Source organism: Rasamsonia byssochlamydoides, assembly GCF_041956645.1.
Source record: "Rasamsonia byssochlamydoides strain NRRL 3658 unplaced genomic scaffold VTN77scaffold_3, whole genome shotgun sequence".
NCBI lineage: Eukaryota > Fungi > Ascomycota > Eurotiomycetes > Eurotiales > Trichocomaceae > Rasamsonia > Rasamsonia byssochlamydoides.
This window is the reverse complement of record NW_027192386.1, coordinates 188,659-206,945: the sequence shown is the minus strand read 5'-3', so window position 1 is coordinate 206,945 and position 18,287 is coordinate 188,659. Positions and strand designations below refer to the sequence as shown.

Here is an 18,287-nt window from a genome sequence, read left to right as displayed (position 1 = left end):
GGACTGAGAGCACACCCCCCCCCCCCAAACACCCCCTCCAGCATCATGAGCCACCCTGACTCGACATTCTGGTCTCCTGTTGGACTGTCGGGCGCGCCGCATCACAAGCCTCATTCTCCCCAAACCGGAAGGACGCCCTCAGCTGCTGGTAAGTTGGGAATTTATAGCAACGGGTTTGTTTAGGGATAGAAAATTAAAGGCCGTTTCCAACTGAGGCTGGTTCAGGAGGCTATTGATTCTCCTCATGGACGACCAGGTTGACCCCGTCATGGCCATGGCAGGCTCGCCACCGGGTCTTTGGGCCCAAGAAACTCTGTTCCGTGCATTGGCGCCGAAGAGAGACCCCTGCTGTGTATCGCGGTTCCACCACCACCGCCGCCAAAAAGCAATCATCCCATTATCCCCACGATCTGGAAAGTAGCACACTGGACCGAGGAGAAGCACTGCAGGTATTGGCAGCCGGTGATAATTGCCGCCTCAAATCCGGTATGGTACAGATACGTAGTTTACTCACAGGATGGGTCCCGATCTACCTCAGAGGGCCTAACGACCTAAATGTAATGTACCGCTCCATGTGCCATTTACAAGGCTCACCTCTTCAAGAGCCCCGATCTTCTATTCTTCCCGCGCCTGACCAAACTATTTCGACGCCATCGCTTAAATCCCTGCACACTCACCTATATTATATCCACTCCCTCGGTCTCCATCGACCCAGCTCCGAAGATCTCAGATCTGAGACTTTGCGTGGCGCGCAACCTTGGACCAGACCTTAGTAGTGCCAGTCAGACTGGACAGGAGTACATATTTACTCAGGACCGCCTCGCATCTGCGACTGGTACTTGATGCGCAACACACACTCAACAACCACCCGAGCTTGCCGTTCAGCTGTCCATCTACCTCGTCAGCATTTACCATCCGAATTATATTGCGAGTCTGCTTGCCTCGACACTAAGGAGCAATCCGGCTAGAATCCCGGTTCACCTGAGGTAAGAACGACCTACTCCGTCCGTACTTACCTACCTACACTCCACCCCTCTCCCCCACCCACGAGACGGAAGGTCACTTGTTTTACCGGCACTCCCCCCTCTTCCCCCCGGGGAAGGCGCAACGTTTAATCGGTGCTCACCCACCCAAACACCCTCCCTTGACTCCATAGCAACCTATCCAGAGTCCTTCCCCCTCCCTCTCTTTCACTCTCACGGAAGAGGGAAGGAGAAAAATAATGAAGTTTTGTTTTTCGAAAGTTTGGAACCGTGTCTGATTCTTGGCCAACAGCATCATTATCATTCTTGCAGATTCGGTATCGCTATGGCACCGAATCATCGCCGTGGGCCTTGGGTCCCAGAGGAGGATCAGGCCCTGCTGCGGCTGGTGCAAGAGCAGGGACCCAACAACTGGGTTCGAATCTCGCAGCATATGCATTATCGGTCCCCCAAGCAGTGCAGAGAGCGATTCCACCAGAATCTCAAGCCAACGCTAAATCATTCGCCCATAACACCAGAAGAGGGCAGGATGATTGAGCAGATGGTCAACGAAATCGGCAAGCGCTGGGCCGAAATTGCCCGACGACTGGGCAACCGCAGCGACAACGCTGTCAAGAACTGGTGGAATGGCAGTATGAATCGCAAACGACGAGGGCTGGCCGCACAATGCGGTCACGCCTCCCGCACATGCAACGGCCGAGTCGAGGCACCGTATCCGCGCGCTTCAACGGCCAGCGAGCAGACGCGACGATCCTCATGGACTCTGGCGAAGCCGCATGCGGATCCAAACCCCGTCAGCGTGTCTCGACTGATCCATGACGGCACAACCTCTTCTTCCGTGCAGTTTCCGGCCGCAGGGTCCAGCAACAGCTCTCGGCACTTAGCTCCCATCTATACCTACACCTCCAATCATCCAGTCGAGCCCGCCATGACTTCTCCAGCATTCTCTGACGCGTCTTCCCTGGGAACACCATCCTTGGTGTCAGACCACAATTCAGTCTCCTCGGCCTCTCCCAGGACGGTACCCTCACCACAAATGTTACCTTTGCCGGTGGACATGCGTCAAGCCTACGCAGAGCGTCGAGGAAGCGCACCCGTTTTCCCCTTCCAAAGCTCCACCAGTGATGAGATCTTCTCTCGCAGATTGTCTGAGTCAGCTTCAATGAAACAATGGTGGCCTGACTGTCAGACACCTCAGTCACCCCAAACGTTCCCACCTTCCGGCCATCACTATTCCAATTCTGTGCCCGACACATCGACATCGCCTCGCTCAGAGCCTTCTCCGCGACCGTCGCGCGATGCGCGAATGGGCCTTGACTTGTTATTGAACTGACAGAGAGCACTTTGCTCCCTCGGGCGTTTCCTATTGTATTGTCTTCGTTTGAGCGGTATCTGGGCCTGGTTTCTGTACATTGGTTTGGGATGATCATGAAAGAACATTTTCTAGCGTCTTGTGAATTTTGGGATTGGGATCTGGGTTCGGCGCACAGATTAAAAAAAAATTTTTCGTCTGTGACGGCGGTTTGGTTTGTTGGCAGCATCTTTGGCGCAGGAATTGGTTCTATGATCCTGTGCTATTTTTTCCCATATCGTTTCTTTGTTTCATAATGTGTATTACTGTCTATGTACATTGCAGCATGGGTGCCAGCAGCCCCTGGATTTTCCTTTTTCCTTTGTCCTGAAGTTTTATCATCCTCTCCAGTGGAGAGGGGAGCCAATGTGAACATGATCACTTTCTCGAGTTTTCTTCTTGAGCTATTGTCTGAGATCCCATTCTCATAATACCCTTCCATAGCAATTTCTCCTATACGAGCTTCTTGGATACGAGTTTGGATTTCTACAATCTACAATCAAGGCTAGTCCTCTGCTTCAGCGTTCCCCGGCCACGCCGTCGTATTTTTCCTTGGCATCTGTCGCGACAGTCCAATCCGACCGCAGCCACGTCACAAGGCACGAGCAAGAAGCAAGGGATGAGCCTGACGCGTCGTGGACCGGACCCATCCCAGTCAAAACTGGGCGGAGATTATTGTTTGGTTGTTCTGGCAGGGGCCTTGAGCATCCGAGTTTACAGACCGCCCCAGCAGCTTTCATGTTACTACTCCGTACAGCTCGCCTGGAACTCTATCCTGCACACGTACATTACTGCATCGGGTACAACTCAGCGGGTGTCAGGTGGAGCCCAACTGACCGGCTGCGACATGCAAACTCTGTTCTGGAAGAGACTCGCAGCTGAGCTTGGGTATCATTCGTACTAGCTGGTATCATCTGGACAAACGACCAGCCTTGTACCTGGTCCCTATCATAGCCAAGGATATTGGGAATGCTGTCAAGGAACCGACAAGGACTAGCACCAATGCGGCGGCGATTCGCCCGTTCCAGATCCAAAACAGTCAAGAGGCTGACAACGCTCTCGCCAAGGAGGGACGGGGATTGGCTCCTGCGGATTTAAATCCCTGGTAAGCTGTTGGCTTAAGCAAACGGTCACCCATGGAACGGAAGCCGCCAGGGGAAAACCGCACCTTCCTCTCACGGACAAAAAGCCGTTGAGAATTTCCAGAAGGAGGAAAAACAGAGGGGGGTCCGCCACTCGCGATTAGCTTAGCTTAGCTCCCGGACCCCGAACGTCCCTACTCCGTTAGAATTACAGCGCCGCAATGGAGACAACTTCCACCTATTTCACACTTTATTTATTAAATACTAACGGCAGGTTACACACAACTCATGATTGAAGTAGGACATGCCTAAGTATATCCTCCGTGGCCCCGCCTTCAACCAAGCTTAACTACAATGGACAGCAGGACCGGTGCATAACCACGATACTACAACTCTCCGCGGGAGCACCGTCGTCCCCAGAATGCGTCCTCAGGATGGAAGTTGCCGTGCCGCGGGCATTTTCGCCCCCTCAACAAGGGGCAGAATGACCCTTTCTCCCGTTCTTCCGACGTTGGAGAGAGATGAAATCCGAGTTACCTTACCATGCTGGGTTCTCCTACCAATCTACTTCGAGAGTTATCAGTCCTATTGTTGCTTATGACCTGCATCGCTTCTACATAGCAATCGTTACATGACCCGCAAAGATCAAAGATGGGCGGCCGATCGGACGAGTTAGAGGTCGCAGGTAGGTGAAGTCGTCAATCATGCATGCAGCGTGATTGACTTCAGGATCAGTCATCCAAAAAATTGGGACATGTTGAAGTTGCGTCAAGAGGAAGTACGATGTGCCTCTAATTATTGGAATTGCGACTCTACTACGAGATATGTGCAAATCCGGACAATGGACTTGTGTAAGAACTATACATCCTCGACTGAGGAGTCAAATGGAGAGGCCACCAACCAGGTCGGTGCAGCCTACAGGTTTCAATGGAGTCTTCATCTTTCCCCTGCCTATAACCAGGGAGGAAGCACGCTGCGAGAAACAAATTTTGGGACAAGGAATCCTACATGACCGGCGAACGACAAACGAGAACGGTCGCTTTCACATGAGCAACAGGTGAAGCCAGTCGACCGCTTTTTGTGCCTTGACATTGACAAGGGCGTCGGAGATCTCTTTGACGAGAGTTGTCCGGTCGTCGACTGTCGACATGCTCGTATCTCGTCTCATGAGGTCCAAACGGGCTTAGCGTCAAGTTAGGTATTTGTCATTCATGCCCATTAGCGCTGTGGGGCAATGCTTTCGACAATGGAATGTTCGCACGCTTCGACGAGCTGACATTAACTCATCCTAACCTGATCGACCGGAACGTTGCGCAACCTTAGAGCCGTTGCGTCGACTGGTCCCTGCAGGCTTTCGGCCTAAGAATGACTCCTCTCGCGTGCCAGCATGTCGGTAACGGTGACTTGGGTTGCAGAGTCGTTGTACAGAGAGAGCATCTGGCTTATAATAGCAACACCAGGGAAACTGTTTGATGGCTGAATCAGTTACTAGACATGGTTCTCTATACTCCGTACAGCTTCTTCAACAGACAGAAAGGGAGAAAGGTGAGGAAGAATCATTGATTGGCCGGGGTATGACATCGACGCATCGACCTGAGGCCAGTGACACAGATTTCCCCAGGCCTGCTTAGCCTTCTGCAGGTAATGACTGAGTGGGCCTGCAGACAAGGGGCCATCGAGGTCGCTGGGTCGCTGACAGGGGCGTTTGTCCGTTGTGCTGGTTCTGACCAATCAGAGCATCCCTCGGCAGCATCGGCGCCTGGTCGTTCGGAGGATCTCGGTCACGATAGCGCTATTCTAGAAGTGGCTAGAGTACCCGCAATCACGACCTGCAGACGTCAGTCAGTGGCCATAGGACAGACCCACTTCTTGTGAAGCTTAGTCACCCCAAGCTACTCCGTACCTACCTAGGCAATGACCGTTGGCGCTCAGGCCCTTGTTTCCTAATTCGGCGCTATTCCGCGAATTCCACTGTCGATCATTGGCCGACTCTTTTTGCCTGAGGCTTTGATTTTAGGTATCAACCGTTTTTACCTCGGATACTTGTTACTGGAAAGGGAAAACACAATCACCGAGCACGTCTGCACATAACATTATCCCTGTGTATGGAGTACTCTGTATGAAATAGATGAATTCCGTCAGTATCTCTCCGTGGATCCGTGTTATGGACTATGACAGTCGTTTCATACTACCCCATTGCTAGTCAGTTAGGCTTATTGATTACGAGGACAAGAGTAAGCAATAAGCATAACTCTAGTGGCTAGTGCTGGGATGAAACGAGCCATTCACACGGAGATGGCCCGGTGTCAGACGCCAGCCATGGCACTGCGGCTCAAGTTTGACAGGAATGGAATAGAACTGGAATCTGTGAACAACTCCGCGGAGTATGGAGTACTCTGCACTAGACAAGTCGTAAGTATATTATTATGCCCACAAAGTCCACATTACTATTGGCATCTAAACTAATTAGTCTACTCTTAGAGTCTTGGACAACGCTTCGTTCTCCATAAGAGAATTATTACTATTATCCTGGAATACGGAGTACTCTGTATGTACTCCGTACTCTGTACTCTGCACGGAGGTCGGGGCCTCGGAGGACGGAATTCGTCCGTATCCATGCGCCATGCCCATTGTCCATGCGGCCATGCTCCGTGCACCAAAGAGAGGGTCCCCCCCTTAAGGCTTAAAGCCTTGACCCCGTAACCCCGAAACGATGTGCGGTGCCACGTGGGTGATTAGCTTGACTTCACCGTGCAGGGGCTGAGCCTGAGCCTGTCAGACTCAGCCTGGAATTAGGCTAGTATTAGCACTACGTAGTACGGAGTAATTACTCCATATAATACTCCGTATATCCGTACTCCGTACTCAGTGCTGTATGGAGTCCGTATAATTAATTGTCAGCTATTAGCTAGCATTTCATTCTGGCCTGGCCTAACCTGGCCGGACAGCCTGGGCAAACTTGGCAGGATTGACTCGGGGCTGTCAATGTCTGTCCATCATCATCAATCAAGAGACAAGGAACTCACCTCAACTCAACAGGCAAGATTCGTTTCGTCACTCACTCAGTCGTACTAACCAACCATGCACGGTCACTGCCGCCACCATCTCCTGACATATTAATTAATTAGCTGGGATTGTTGAGATTGTTTGTTGGGGTCGTTGGGATGTCTGAGTCTGAGACATGGAAGGCCTATGGAGTACGGATAATTACGATTGTTTAATTATTATTGAAACGAAGCATCGAGCTCAGCCTCCTTGAGGTATTATGTCTACGGAGCAATTGTATGTACTGTACGGGGTACTCCTCGTTAATAATTAGGGGTGCAGTACAGTAGTTAGGTTAGTTATACTGTAAGCTGTTTGTTGTACTCAGGTATCCCCCGGAAAGATCATTAGTACAGACTCACTGACAGGGGTTTTTACTATGTGCAAAAAAACCTCACAACAAAACAACAAAACATTCTAAAAAGTTGATATTTAATATTATTTTATTGGAATTCAAGGAAAGGCACTCAAAAACTGTATTTTAATAGCTTTTAAGCTGATGGTGTTGCATGGAAGTTATGATATTGCCACGCTAAAACTTACTAATGGTCCCATACATGTATGTGTACCGGAGTATGTAAAAGTTTGTACCGGCTATTATTATTTATTCTATCGATCGATCGATCGATCGATTGTTTCCTTAGCCAGGCAAACAAAGCAGTTTTATTTTATCTTTATTTTTATTTTTGTGTAGGTTGACATTGTATGCATTTGTCTACTGCAACTATCTACCTACCTGCCTACCTACCTAGCTATGTATGTATGTACGGAGTACTCATTATTAATCTCCTCCATTTTTTGATTGATTAATTGATTGATTGATTGATTGCTAATCAATCGATCGATTTACTTCTGTCTTCCAGAATTGTATTCAGTTAAAACTAAGCTAGATTGATTCTTTGCATTGCATAATGAATAGCAATAGCAAAACTGAACTGCAGTCCGGAGTGCTCTGTATGTACAGTACATCACCTAGACAATTAGGTACGTATGTAGACAGTAAGTAGGTATTATGCACTGCACTACACTGCACTGCATACGCCTGCCGCTACTGCTACTGCTATTGCCACTGTTACAGTGCCGTGGTCGTGGCGAGAAATAAAATAAATTAAAATAAAAAAAAAGGAAATTCAAGAAAAAAAAAAGAATGGACAGACTTTATCCTGAATTTCGTCCACTGTTATTGCCACTCCTCGCTTATTTGGGATTGTTTTTCTTTTGTTTTTTATAGAGTAAGTATAAACCATTGTTATGCATAGCCTAGCTTACCTAAATTATGTATGTACCTAGTAGGCAGGGAGCTAAGCAGGTCTGTCTACCTACACATAGAAATCCGGTAACCACACCACACCATATGCCAGATTGCTGTTTATCCGTCGTAGATTGAACAGGCGAGACAAGACAAGGCAGGCAAGGCAGGGCAAGGCAAGAAAAGACGAAGAGAGGATAGACGAGGATACCAAGTTCCAGCTCAGTCGGAGTGGCCGATGATGCAGGACAATGCAAAGAGAGGGTATACGAGGGTGTGTGGGTAGGGCAGGGTAGGGATTAATTATTGTTCAGCTCGGCTGGACTGGCCTGATATACTAGGTACTTGGTACATTTCTACATAGGTAGGTATCTACCTAAGTACCTATCTACCTGGTACTGTACCAGAAATGGATGGGATGGCATAGGAGAGACACATACACCAGAAAAATAACCGGATCAGGCCATAGATGCAGCCTTGGTGAAATAGGAGGGTGTAGCAAGCAACAGCGACAGCGGTAGCGCTAGCAGGGGAGTCAGAAGTATAGTTAACAGTAAGGAGGGCAGGTGAGGAGGACAGGGAGAAAAAAAAAGAGCAAAGCAGAGACAGTGAGGCGACCATAGACGATGAATGAATGAATGGATGGATGGCTGAACCAGGCTGAGCTGAACTATACCTATTGTATTGTATGCACCTAGGTAGGTAGGTATTGCTGTCCTCAGCCAGCCATGAATAATGACAACTCAGCATCGACATCGACATCGACATCGCCGTCGACACTAGCACAACATCAACAACATGGATAAGAACAAGAACGGCGGACAACTAGCTCACTGCTCTGCTGTCTGCTGTCTGCTGTCTACCTATACTGCGATTTCACTGGAGGATATAAATGCAGGAAGAAAGTAAAACGGGGGAGAGGGAAGCCTCATGACGAGAAGCGCGCTGGTCGAGGAATTGTGACTGACTGACTACATTATTGATTAATTAAAAATAGAAATCAACGAGGTGCATAAATTGATGCCGTGATGCCATGCCATGACCATGACATGACAGCACTACTGGATCTATACCTAGGCTACCAGGTAGGTAGGTTGAAGAAGGGTCTCACCAGATTAGGTATCTGTTACTGGGATTGAATTTCAGATGAATTCCAGATTTTATGATGTTTACTGCGCTGACGTATTAACGCCAATCTATTCCATAATATGATATTTGTGGTTTGGGTTCTTGAAAGAAGAATTTCTGTCTTATCTCTCAAAGGAGCAATAGTGCGGGTGCTTGCACCAGGTCCAGACGTTATATTTGCTTCGAAATCATATCATAGTTCAATGAATACTTTCTTTTCGCAATGGGGGCATTCTCCGTGAAGTATGAACTCTGAGAACAGATAAGTCAAGCTCCACAAATATCGAACCGTGCGTACGACTTGAGAGTGTTGCCTGTACTGCAACAAATCTGCTTGGCCAGTTTTCCTGCCTTGATATCAAGTTCTGCCCTCCTGATTAAGCCATAACCAATTTATTTATGTAGGTAGATATTTGGAACTGTCCTAGACAGCTGTCATACTGCAGTGGAATTACGAACATGGAGACACCATACTCAGACCTGAAGGAGAGAAAGATGCCATATATTGGCATGATGCTCGTGTGAATCTTGTTAAGGTCAATTAATCGTTAGCCTGAATTGTTCCAATATGCAATTTAAGAACTGACAAGGGATTTCAGATGTTGGGCTCAAACAGCTCTTCGGAGTCATGACAAGTGACTTTGCTTCTGAGGCCAGTTTGAGAGACAAGATACACTTCTTTCAGGCACCTGGTTCATAAATGAAACACACTCAATAACAGCGTAGTGAATATCGTAAAGGTCGAATATCGAATTCAGTAATGGATCAGTGGGGGCTTCCTGCAACTGATCCAGCTTTTATGGCGGCAGCTTAAGCTGAGAGGGTTCTAATTGCATTTCATCTGCTACATTTCACCTTTTATCAAATTGGACCTCTTTACTTTACTGTAATAGAAACAGCATGTCGTAAATAACATACAGATTGTTGACAATGTCACATCTGGACACCGCAGTGAAGAATCCAAAAGGTACGTACTGGTGAAGAGACAGTAAAAAGTGACTAACAATGAGATCAGTTGGAACGCTAGATCAGTACTGAAGTAACAATAACTTGGAAGCATTGTTATTGTTATTCTCAATGAGGTATAATTGAAGGCAAAGCGATCTCCTGTCACTCCACAGAAAGACCACGCTTTTCCTAATCGGGAACCTGAAACTCGGCGCCGCGCGATTCAACACCTCGGCCGACCAGCTTGCTATTATTATCGACTGGAACAAAGGCTCTTTCTGACTCAACGCTTTCCTCTCTTTTCATCCTATTCTTACATCAATTGACGTATCTTTCTATCATATTGATGTCTCTTTAGTTTTTGATTCCATTTCAACTTGCATCGAATTACGACCACCATGGAGGTGGCGAGTCTTCAACAGCCCTCTCTGCAGGATTCAAACCCTCCTCCCACTGCCATGGATGGCGCGATGGACATTGATATGGACATCGACCTGGGTCCGCTCCCGGAACCAGAGGCCATTGAAACCGTGAGTCCCGGATGAGATCTCAGTTGGTCTGTCATTAACAGCGAAAACAGGAAACCCTCGAACCACCCGTCACTGCTCAGGACGGCACGGTCGATCCTCTCACTGCAGAAGTGCAATACGAAAAGGTTCATATCCGAGGCGTGGATGAATTGACGACCGATGACCTCAAGCGATTCGCTGCCGACCACTTCCCTGTCGAGGAGCCGAGTCGCATCGAGTGGATCGACGACACATCCGCAAACTTTGTCTATTCCTCGGAAGAAGTGGGATTACAAGCGTTGAAGGCTTTCTCTCAGCTAGGCGAAGAAGATGCCTCGTCCTTTCCGGCGTTACGACTGCGCACGGCCAAGTCCTTATCCACCCATCCGGAATCCGTTCTCCAAGTGCGATCCGCCGTGAAGACAGATCGCAAGAAGCCCCGCGCACACGAAGCCAGCCGATTCTATCTGATGCATCCGGAACACGATCCCCGAGAGAAGCTGCGACGCGAGCTGGCGGAGAGGAGGCGAAAAGCCCGACGCGACGACAGTGACGGGGATTACACACGCCGCCGGTTTGACGAACGCGAACACCGCCGACGACGGGACAGAGGTCGGGATGAAGGATACGCCGCGAATATGTATGACGACATGGATACTAATGATCGCCGCCGTGGTGGTTCGAGCGAGGACTTCTCTGATGCAGAAGGTCGTCATCGGCCCCGGCGAGGCAGGAGGAAGGAATTGTTTCCTGACCATGGAGTTGAGTCGGGGAGACTGCGTGATCGCAGTGCTTCTCCAGGTCGGGATGGCCTGGATGACATGCGAAGGAGCGACGATGAGCGGCAGCAATCTCGCCGGCGATTCCGGGAGCGATCGCCTCGGCTAAGCAGCAGTCGCGCGAACGAAGGCAAAGAACTTTTCCCATCGAAATTGTCGGACGGAGACTCTCAGACACGAGAGCTCTTCCCGAACAAGACCACCACAAGCTATCTGAAGAAAGAACTATTCCCCAACAAGACCACTGTCAGCAACCATCGGCGATCGCTTGCGTTTGATGCAGCCGATGAGACGGCAGATCTCTTCTCCAAGCGAATTAGCGTGCTGCTCGTGGATGGAGCCCGAGATCGGGGGGCTGATACTGAGGAAGCTTCAGGAATCAGCATTCGGGGCGCGGCGTCTAAGGATGAAGGGATATCGATTCGCGGAGCGGCAAACGGGCTCTCGATCAAGGGGAGTGCGAATGTGAGGGAGCTTTTCCCTTCAAAATACAATCCAAATGCGGGCAAGGAGCTGTTCTCGGACAAGTTAGAGGGTAGAGGAGGACGGCGCCGCAAGGCTGAGGATATGTTTTACTGAGATGATGTTTACTGAGACGACGCTGAGATAACGCTGAAATAGCGCTTCCAAGAGAGAGTTTCGATGGTTCCAAGTGATGACAGGTGCATCCTGCATCTCAGGTTACAGATATTGTTTTCTGCAGAAGTTTTGGGCATGGCTTATGGGTTCATCAGTTATAATGGCGTTTTAGATTAGATATCGCGATGGTTTTATCATGACTATGGAAATGAACGCGAATTCATCATTTCTCTTCCCTAATCATTATCGCAAGATAAGATACCTGCTGCGAATCCTTCATGAACTTTTTATCCAATTTTGTTGTAGCTGAACATTTGTTTCATCTGATTCTCGCTGAATAGTATTTCCGCCGTGACAGACGTCTCCACCCACCAATCACCGTCTCCGATTCTTATCCAACGTACTACCGCATATATTCCTGATAATCTACGTTACCCATGTACTATAATAAACCATAGTCACCATAATAAAAATACCTAACTAATAACGACAATGCCCCCGTCTACAAATGGCCAATCTTCATCATCATCCATCCCCCTAGCCAGCCTCCTCGTCGCCCGCTTCCTCCGCTCCAACAACTACGCCGCGACGCTGGACACCTTCATCCGCGAAGCGGGCCTTCCGCCTGATGCGGGGGGCACAAGGACAGATACTACTACCGGTGATAGGTCCTCTGCTGAGTACGATGACTGGACGCTCGAAGGCGTGATCCAGGAGAAGAAGACGTTTGATCAGAGTTTGAGGTTTGAGCGGTATGGTGATGATGATGGGTCGGCGAGGAGGGAGGGGTGGAGTGTTCCTGGTAAGTAGATCTCATACTTGGATAACATGCATAACGTGTCTAGATCATGGATATGTGTATATTATATAGTGTGTATCGTGTATTGTTTCTTGGCATGATTGCGGTTAGGTTGTTTGATTAATGATCAATCAATGAATGGCATTTACATTGTGGAATGGAACGTGTAGAGTGAGCTGTCTGTCTGTCTGTTATTTTTTTTTGTTTGTCTTGCTTGGATGATAAAAAGGGCGATTCTTAAGATGGGGGTTTGATCTTTCTCTGTTTCTGTTTGATGATATGTCACGATTTGGATTGTGTTGTTATTCCACTACTTGGATAATCCTATCTTTCTTGAATCCTTGGTTCTGGTGTCGATCAATAATGTAATGTTGCTTTACATTTTGTTCTTAGTCTGGATGTAGCCCTATTTGTTTAAAGGATTTCACTGCTTTGCTTTGCTTTGAGAAAATAGACTATACTTGTGAGTCCACTGACTGACGTGTATACAGCACCATCAAAACCGACCATCGTTGACACCCCCAGTTCATCGAATCTGCTTTCTGTGTCTGTCGAGCCATGGCAGCAGCAGCAGGATGATATCGAAACAGTCGACAATAAGAAATACCTCGTCGCCACCGCGGCAGATAAGACCTTGAATCTCTTTGACGTCGGCCCGAGCAATCGAGTCGTCGCATCGCTGTCGGGACTCTCCGACTCTCCTATCTTGTCCTACGTCTCCATCCGAGGAGGACGATATCATCTCGCAACGAGCATGTCCGGACAGCTCTTGCTGATCAAGAATGCTGAAGTGTTGGATTGGAGAAAAGACCATAGCAAGTACGCTGTCAAGGTGGTGGCGTATGAAAATGAAGATGCAGACGAAGAAGGTCGTGTTTGGATCGTCACTGCGGGCTGGGATGCCAAAGTCCTGATCTATCGAATGACTTTATCATCATCGTCTCCGACGATTGGTGAACCCGTATCAACAATCAAGCTCCCCACAAACCCAGAATCGATTCTCATCGTGCGCAACCCGGAGTCAAGAGAGCTGACGCTCCTCGTCTCACGCCGCGATTCGACCTACCTCTACTACTACGCGCTTGAGCCATTGCGGGCAAGGACAGCCACTACTACTACAGCAGACGGAGAGAGTCAGCGGCAGCCGCGCGAATGTGTGCTGAGAGGAAAACAGAACCTCGCACCGCATTCCAATGCGTGGATCGCATTTTCGCCTTCGTGTATGGCCCTGAGTCCGCATGATCCTGGCCTCCTGGCCGTCGCTCTGTCGACTCTTCCGCACATGAAGGTTATGATCGTGCGGTTATTGTTCCCGTCGTCAGATAGCGTCGAAAATACCACCACCACTGCTACTGCCGCTACCGCTGCAGCGACAGCTGAGCCCTCGTCAGAAACTCATCTCTCGCAGGCCATGGCAGCCCTGGCCCTTCAAAACCGCGAAGACGCCGCCATCGTCATCCAGGCCAACACGTTTGCGCCGCAAACCGCATACTCGACGCCACAGGTGGTCTGGCGACCGGACGGCTCCGGTCTGTGGGTCAACGGCGATGACGGCGTGATCCGGGGCATCGAAGCCAAGACGGGGAAGGTTGTCGCCATGCTGAAAGAGGGCCACGAGGCGGGCAGCAAAGTCCGCAGTATCTGGGCTGGATTGGTCAGTAGCGAGGAGGACGACAAGAAGGAAGAATGGGTTGTCAGTGGTGGGTTTGATAAGCGGTTGGTTGTTTGGAAGGTATGATTCTGTAAGAACACAGAATAAATAAATAGATAAAAGGGCCATTCACTCCATTGAAGGGATTTAAATTATAGAAGGACATAAAACGACCAGAACTGTTGGACACGTTTAGTCAAGTACGAAATACGAAAGGAGGAGTTAGGGCGAATTATCTGAAGAGGCGAAAAGGTCTTCAATGATTGTAATTCTACACGTTTCGGATTGATTCAAACAGGTTGGTGTGATACGGTACGTGGATATTTACATCAGATAATCTATTTCAGAGCGGCCTGCAGGGTCTCCAACACCTAAAATTGCAAAGTTAGCATTGCAAAATCACTATAATCAACAAGAAGGTCGATTCGCCTATCTTGTACTAATGAGAAGGGAAAAGCATACCTCGAGCTCAATCTTGGCCTCGGCAATGTCCTGCTCACTACCGCTACCGCTGGCAATCTTCTGAGCCTCGGCAATCTGTGCCTTCACAGCCTGTCACACCAGAGAAAAGATACAATCAGTCATTATCCAACGCCTTGTTTCACACGACGGCACGAGTACTCACCTCGGCGGAAAAGTCCTCCAGAGGGAATCCCTCAACGGCGTTGATGCTGAGCTGAGAGTCGGGCTGGACGACGGCAAAGCCACCGGACACTACCCAGTTGAGTCAATGGTCAGTCAAATATCTAGTTATTATCGCTTTGCCGGCATTTCAAGTCATGCGGTTCCGCCGTAAGGGAGCTGGAACGTAGGTCACGTACGGAAGAACCGCTTGGTGGTACCGCTCTCCTCGATGACCTCAACAAGACCGGGCTTCAGCTGCTCAATGGATGGGACGTGGTTTGCGAGGACACCCATCTCTCCGGACTCGGCGGGGATGTTGACCTGGACACTGTCGACAGAGGAACGCGGTCAGTACAACGCCAACGGGCTGCCGGGACTTTCGCAGACACAAACATACACGTCGGTCGACTTGTAAATGGTCTAAAACACACAACAGTCAGCATTGACTTGTCTTCAACAGCGGTGATCAGCCGCAATTGGAGAGTCAATATCTCATACCTGGTGAGGCAGGGACAGGGAGAGCTTGATCTTGTCGGCCACGGCCTCAGCGTAGCCTCTGCGCTGGACAGGGACACGCAGGGCAGCAGGGCGTGCCCGGAGGGCAGCCCGAGCGAACCGAAGAGAGCTCATGGTGCAATGGGTTGAAGGAGAAGGCGTTGCAGAGGGGTATCCTTCAAAAGCTGAGTTGGATTGAGAAACGGTCGAAGTCGGATGCCGCAGTCCGATGGAGACGCTTGGCGTCACGTGATATCCTCTGAACCGAGTAGTAGTACTCTGTACAGAGTACAGACAGACAACTAACAAATATAGCGCCTTCTATTCACGGAATATCAGATCAATTGAAATATAGTAAGTCAGATAATGTGTATGGCATACATTGTATTACATATAAATGTTTTGAAATGGAAAGACACGTCTCAGACTATCAACACTACGATATTTCTTACCCGAAAGCACCGTAGTCGCTTCATCGGGGTAATCATCATATTCTGTGACAGCTAAGCAAACTCGGAAATATCGTTGACTGTCAATAGCAGGAAAAGCATGGAGAGAGATCATCCAGCGAATCTACAGCCAGTACCTAAGATCGGGATAGACGTGTAAATATCACGTGATCTGATGAATAAGCACCGGCTTTCTTCTGAAGTTCTTCCAGGCCCAAACTAATAATATTATAAAGTAGAAATAGCTGTGAAGACTGTTTAAGAGGTTGTAGAGCCTATTAATATTATTTTCTCACAACTAATTAGATCACGGCGGTTCACTGGCGTAGAGTATTCTTTAGAGTTGAAGACTCCTGTAGACTGGAGTAGCTGCCCGCGTAAGCGAGATCCCACACAAACCAGCCCGAGCCCTAGCCGAACCGGCACGCCTTCGGAGAGGTCCTTTAGGTAGACTTCTTGCTCGATCCCAGTTCCAGCGACTGACTTCACCAGTTCAACGTCAATCTTCTCGCATCGCGACACATCCGTCAAGATGGCCAGTACGTATTATCGCCTGATTGGAAATTATATTTTTTCTATTCGACTACTGCTGTTGAACAGTGACTGACGTATCTTTTTCACAGAGTCGAAGAACTCGTCTCAGCACAACCAGAACAAGAAGGCTCACCGTAACGGGTGCGTCAAGATGCTGATCCCAATCCTTTCCCCGGAAGTTGCTTTCAGTTCATTCGATTTATCGAGATTACGATGAATGAATCTATTTGCACGTCCGACATGACATGACATGACCACTGACTCCTGATGCGTACCACAGTATCAAGAGGCCTAAGACTCACCGTTACCCCTCGCTGAAGGGCGTTGACCCCAAGTTCCGCCGGAACCACAGACACGCCCTGCACGGCACTATGAAGGCTTTGGTACGTGGAGTTCACTTTACTACTCGCTCGAACCCGGAAGAATACATGCCATACGAGGAGTGAAGAACGCGCGGGATGTCCAGTCCAGAACTAACTAACGATTCTTCCTATCCTACAGAAGGAGCGCAAGGAGGGTAAGCGGGAGGTCGCATAAACTCGGAAACCACTCTACCAAAAGAACAATAAATGGTGGGCGAGAAAACAAAAAATGTTGTGATGTGTCATGATGTCAAATAAGGCCAAGGCCTACCTAGGCTAGGCCCCAACAACAAATCAATCGACTTGGAAAAAGAAAATTTGCTGGGACGAGCTTTTTTTTTTCCGAGATGGATGCGATGACGGTGACGGTGACGGTGACCTCTCTCTGACGTGGTTTTGCGGGACGCGACAACAACGGCCTGGGGTTAGCAAAATGATACCATTCGGACGGTTGTCGGAAACGCAAGAAATGGAGAAACAAAATATTAATAATTTGAGATTTTTTGTTTCTCATTCTCTCAATCACACAGAGACAGTGATAGATCCGCATCAATCGTCATCATCATCATCTCACGAGATCGATCGAGTTCCTTCAACTTTCAACCTTCGCAACAATCCTCGACCAGCGATCAACCCTTCCTTTTCCTTTCCCACTTCCTTTTTGTTTTCCCCTTTGTTCTCTTTTTCTTGGAATCAGGCATATGTGTGTACAGCTTCGCGGCAAATCCCCATGCCCGACTGCTGAAGGATGATTTCTTCGTGCCGAGATCAATGCCTTCCAATTACCAAACACCCTCTCCCTTTCTTTCCGTGGCGGGAGGGTGCATGGACGGAGGGCTACATACATATATACCTAAATATCTTACCTCCATTTATCGCATTGGTATTCGCGTTTCTGCGTAATTGGTTTTTATTTTTATTTTTATTTTTTCGATCTGTAGTCAGTAGTGAATATGATCAGGTTTCTTTCTGTACTTCTTTACCTCTTTCTATTCTATCTCTTTCTCAAGATCCAGACAGATCTAGGGCTGTCTCTAAAGAACGAACGATCGATCATACTTACTGTGCTGTACAATATCCGTTCTTCATCCCGTTTCATTGATCGAGTTCAATTGAATTGATTGAAACGAACAGCAACGTTTCGTTCAATTTATGCACCTGGAAATTCATATAGTACACTGTACAGCAGCACACTAGCACACTAGTACACTAAAGTACTAAGAAAAGAAAAGACTGCCCTCGTGGATGAAATTGAAAACTTCAGAGATGATCCTTTATTCTCCAACCCGAAAGAAACATGCAGAAACGGAAATCAATTAGAAAGGGGAATTAAAAAAAAGAACGTGTCGACATCGATTTAGAAAAAGACAAGAGAACAAGAAATGAGAACAACGCTGACATGACATGATGGAATGAATGACATGAAAGAAAGAAAAAGGGACAAGAGCTGCGAACAATATCGTCATGAATCATGAATCAAGGACACCAGGGTAGTAAATAAAAGTCATTAAGCACATAAACAGGTATAAACAAACGTCATCCATCATCCATCATCCATCATTATTTCATTCGTTCATTCATCTAACCAACCTGCCCACCCATACCTTGATCCATCCAACATTTTTGACTGAAAAAGCCAAAGGGACTGTACCACCACCAAGTTTTTTCTGTTATTTTCGTGAAATCAAAAACATTCGTGATTCGTGTCAATAACTTTATT

General features: G+C 48.3%; 6 protein-coding genes across 6 annotated transcripts; 5 read left to right on the top strand and 1 right to left on the bottom strand.

The window, feature by feature from the left end:
• Positions 1-45: 45 nt before the first annotated feature.
• Positions 46-421, top strand: VTN77DRAFT_4149 (uncharacterized protein; the record flags this gene model as incomplete). Its single annotated transcript, XM_069420176.1, has 2 exons — positions 46-173; positions 226-421. 2 exons carry the CDS (start codon positions 46-48, stop codon positions 419-421), a joined length of 324 nt encoding a protein of 107 aa, XP_069281820.1.
• Positions 422-1,308: 887 nt separating this feature from the next.
• Positions 1,309-2,316, top strand: VTN77DRAFT_4148 (uncharacterized protein; the record flags this gene model as incomplete). Its single annotated transcript, XM_069420175.1, has 1 exon — positions 1,309-2,316. The coding sequence occupies one exon, from the start codon at positions 1,309-1,311 to the stop codon at positions 2,314-2,316; it is 1,008 nt and encodes a 335-aa protein (XP_069281819.1).
• Positions 2,317-10,184: 7,868 nt separating this feature from the next.
• VTN77DRAFT_4147 (uncharacterized protein) lies at positions 10,185-11,653 on the top strand (the record flags this gene model as incomplete). The annotated part of the gene is made up of 2 exons (XM_069420174.1): positions 10,185-10,316; positions 10,367-11,653. 2 exons carry the CDS (start codon positions 10,185-10,187, stop codon positions 11,651-11,653), a joined length of 1,419 nt encoding a protein of 472 aa, XP_069281818.1.
• A 492-nt stretch (positions 11,654-12,145) lies between these two features.
• VTN77DRAFT_4146 (uncharacterized protein) lies at positions 12,146-14,190 on the top strand (the record flags this gene model as incomplete). Its single annotated transcript, XM_069420173.1, has 2 exons — positions 12,146-12,455; positions 12,944-14,190. The coding sequence occupies 2 exons, from the start codon at positions 12,146-12,148 to the stop codon at positions 14,188-14,190; spliced, it is 1,557 nt and encodes a 518-aa protein (XP_069281817.1).
• A 251-nt stretch (positions 14,191-14,441) lies between these two features.
• Positions 14,442-15,357, bottom strand: VTN77DRAFT_4145 (uncharacterized protein; the record flags this gene model as incomplete). The annotated part of the gene is made up of 6 exons (XM_069420172.1): positions 14,442-14,474; positions 14,566-14,655; positions 14,729-14,817; positions 14,925-15,055; positions 15,125-15,147; positions 15,226-15,357. The coding sequence occupies 6 exons, from the start codon at positions 15,355-15,357 to the stop codon at positions 14,442-14,444; spliced, it is 498 nt and encodes a 165-aa protein (XP_069281816.1).
• An 846-nt stretch (positions 15,358-16,203) lies between these two features.
• VTN77DRAFT_4144 (60S ribosomal protein eL29) lies at positions 16,204-16,742 on the top strand (the record flags this gene model as incomplete). The annotated part of the gene is made up of 4 exons (XM_069420171.1): positions 16,204-16,210; positions 16,295-16,346; positions 16,486-16,588; positions 16,707-16,742. The coding sequence occupies 4 exons, from the start codon at positions 16,204-16,206 to the stop codon at positions 16,740-16,742; spliced, it is 198 nt and encodes a 65-aa protein (XP_069281815.1).
• Between the last annotated feature and the right edge of the window lie 1,545 nt (positions 16,743-18,287).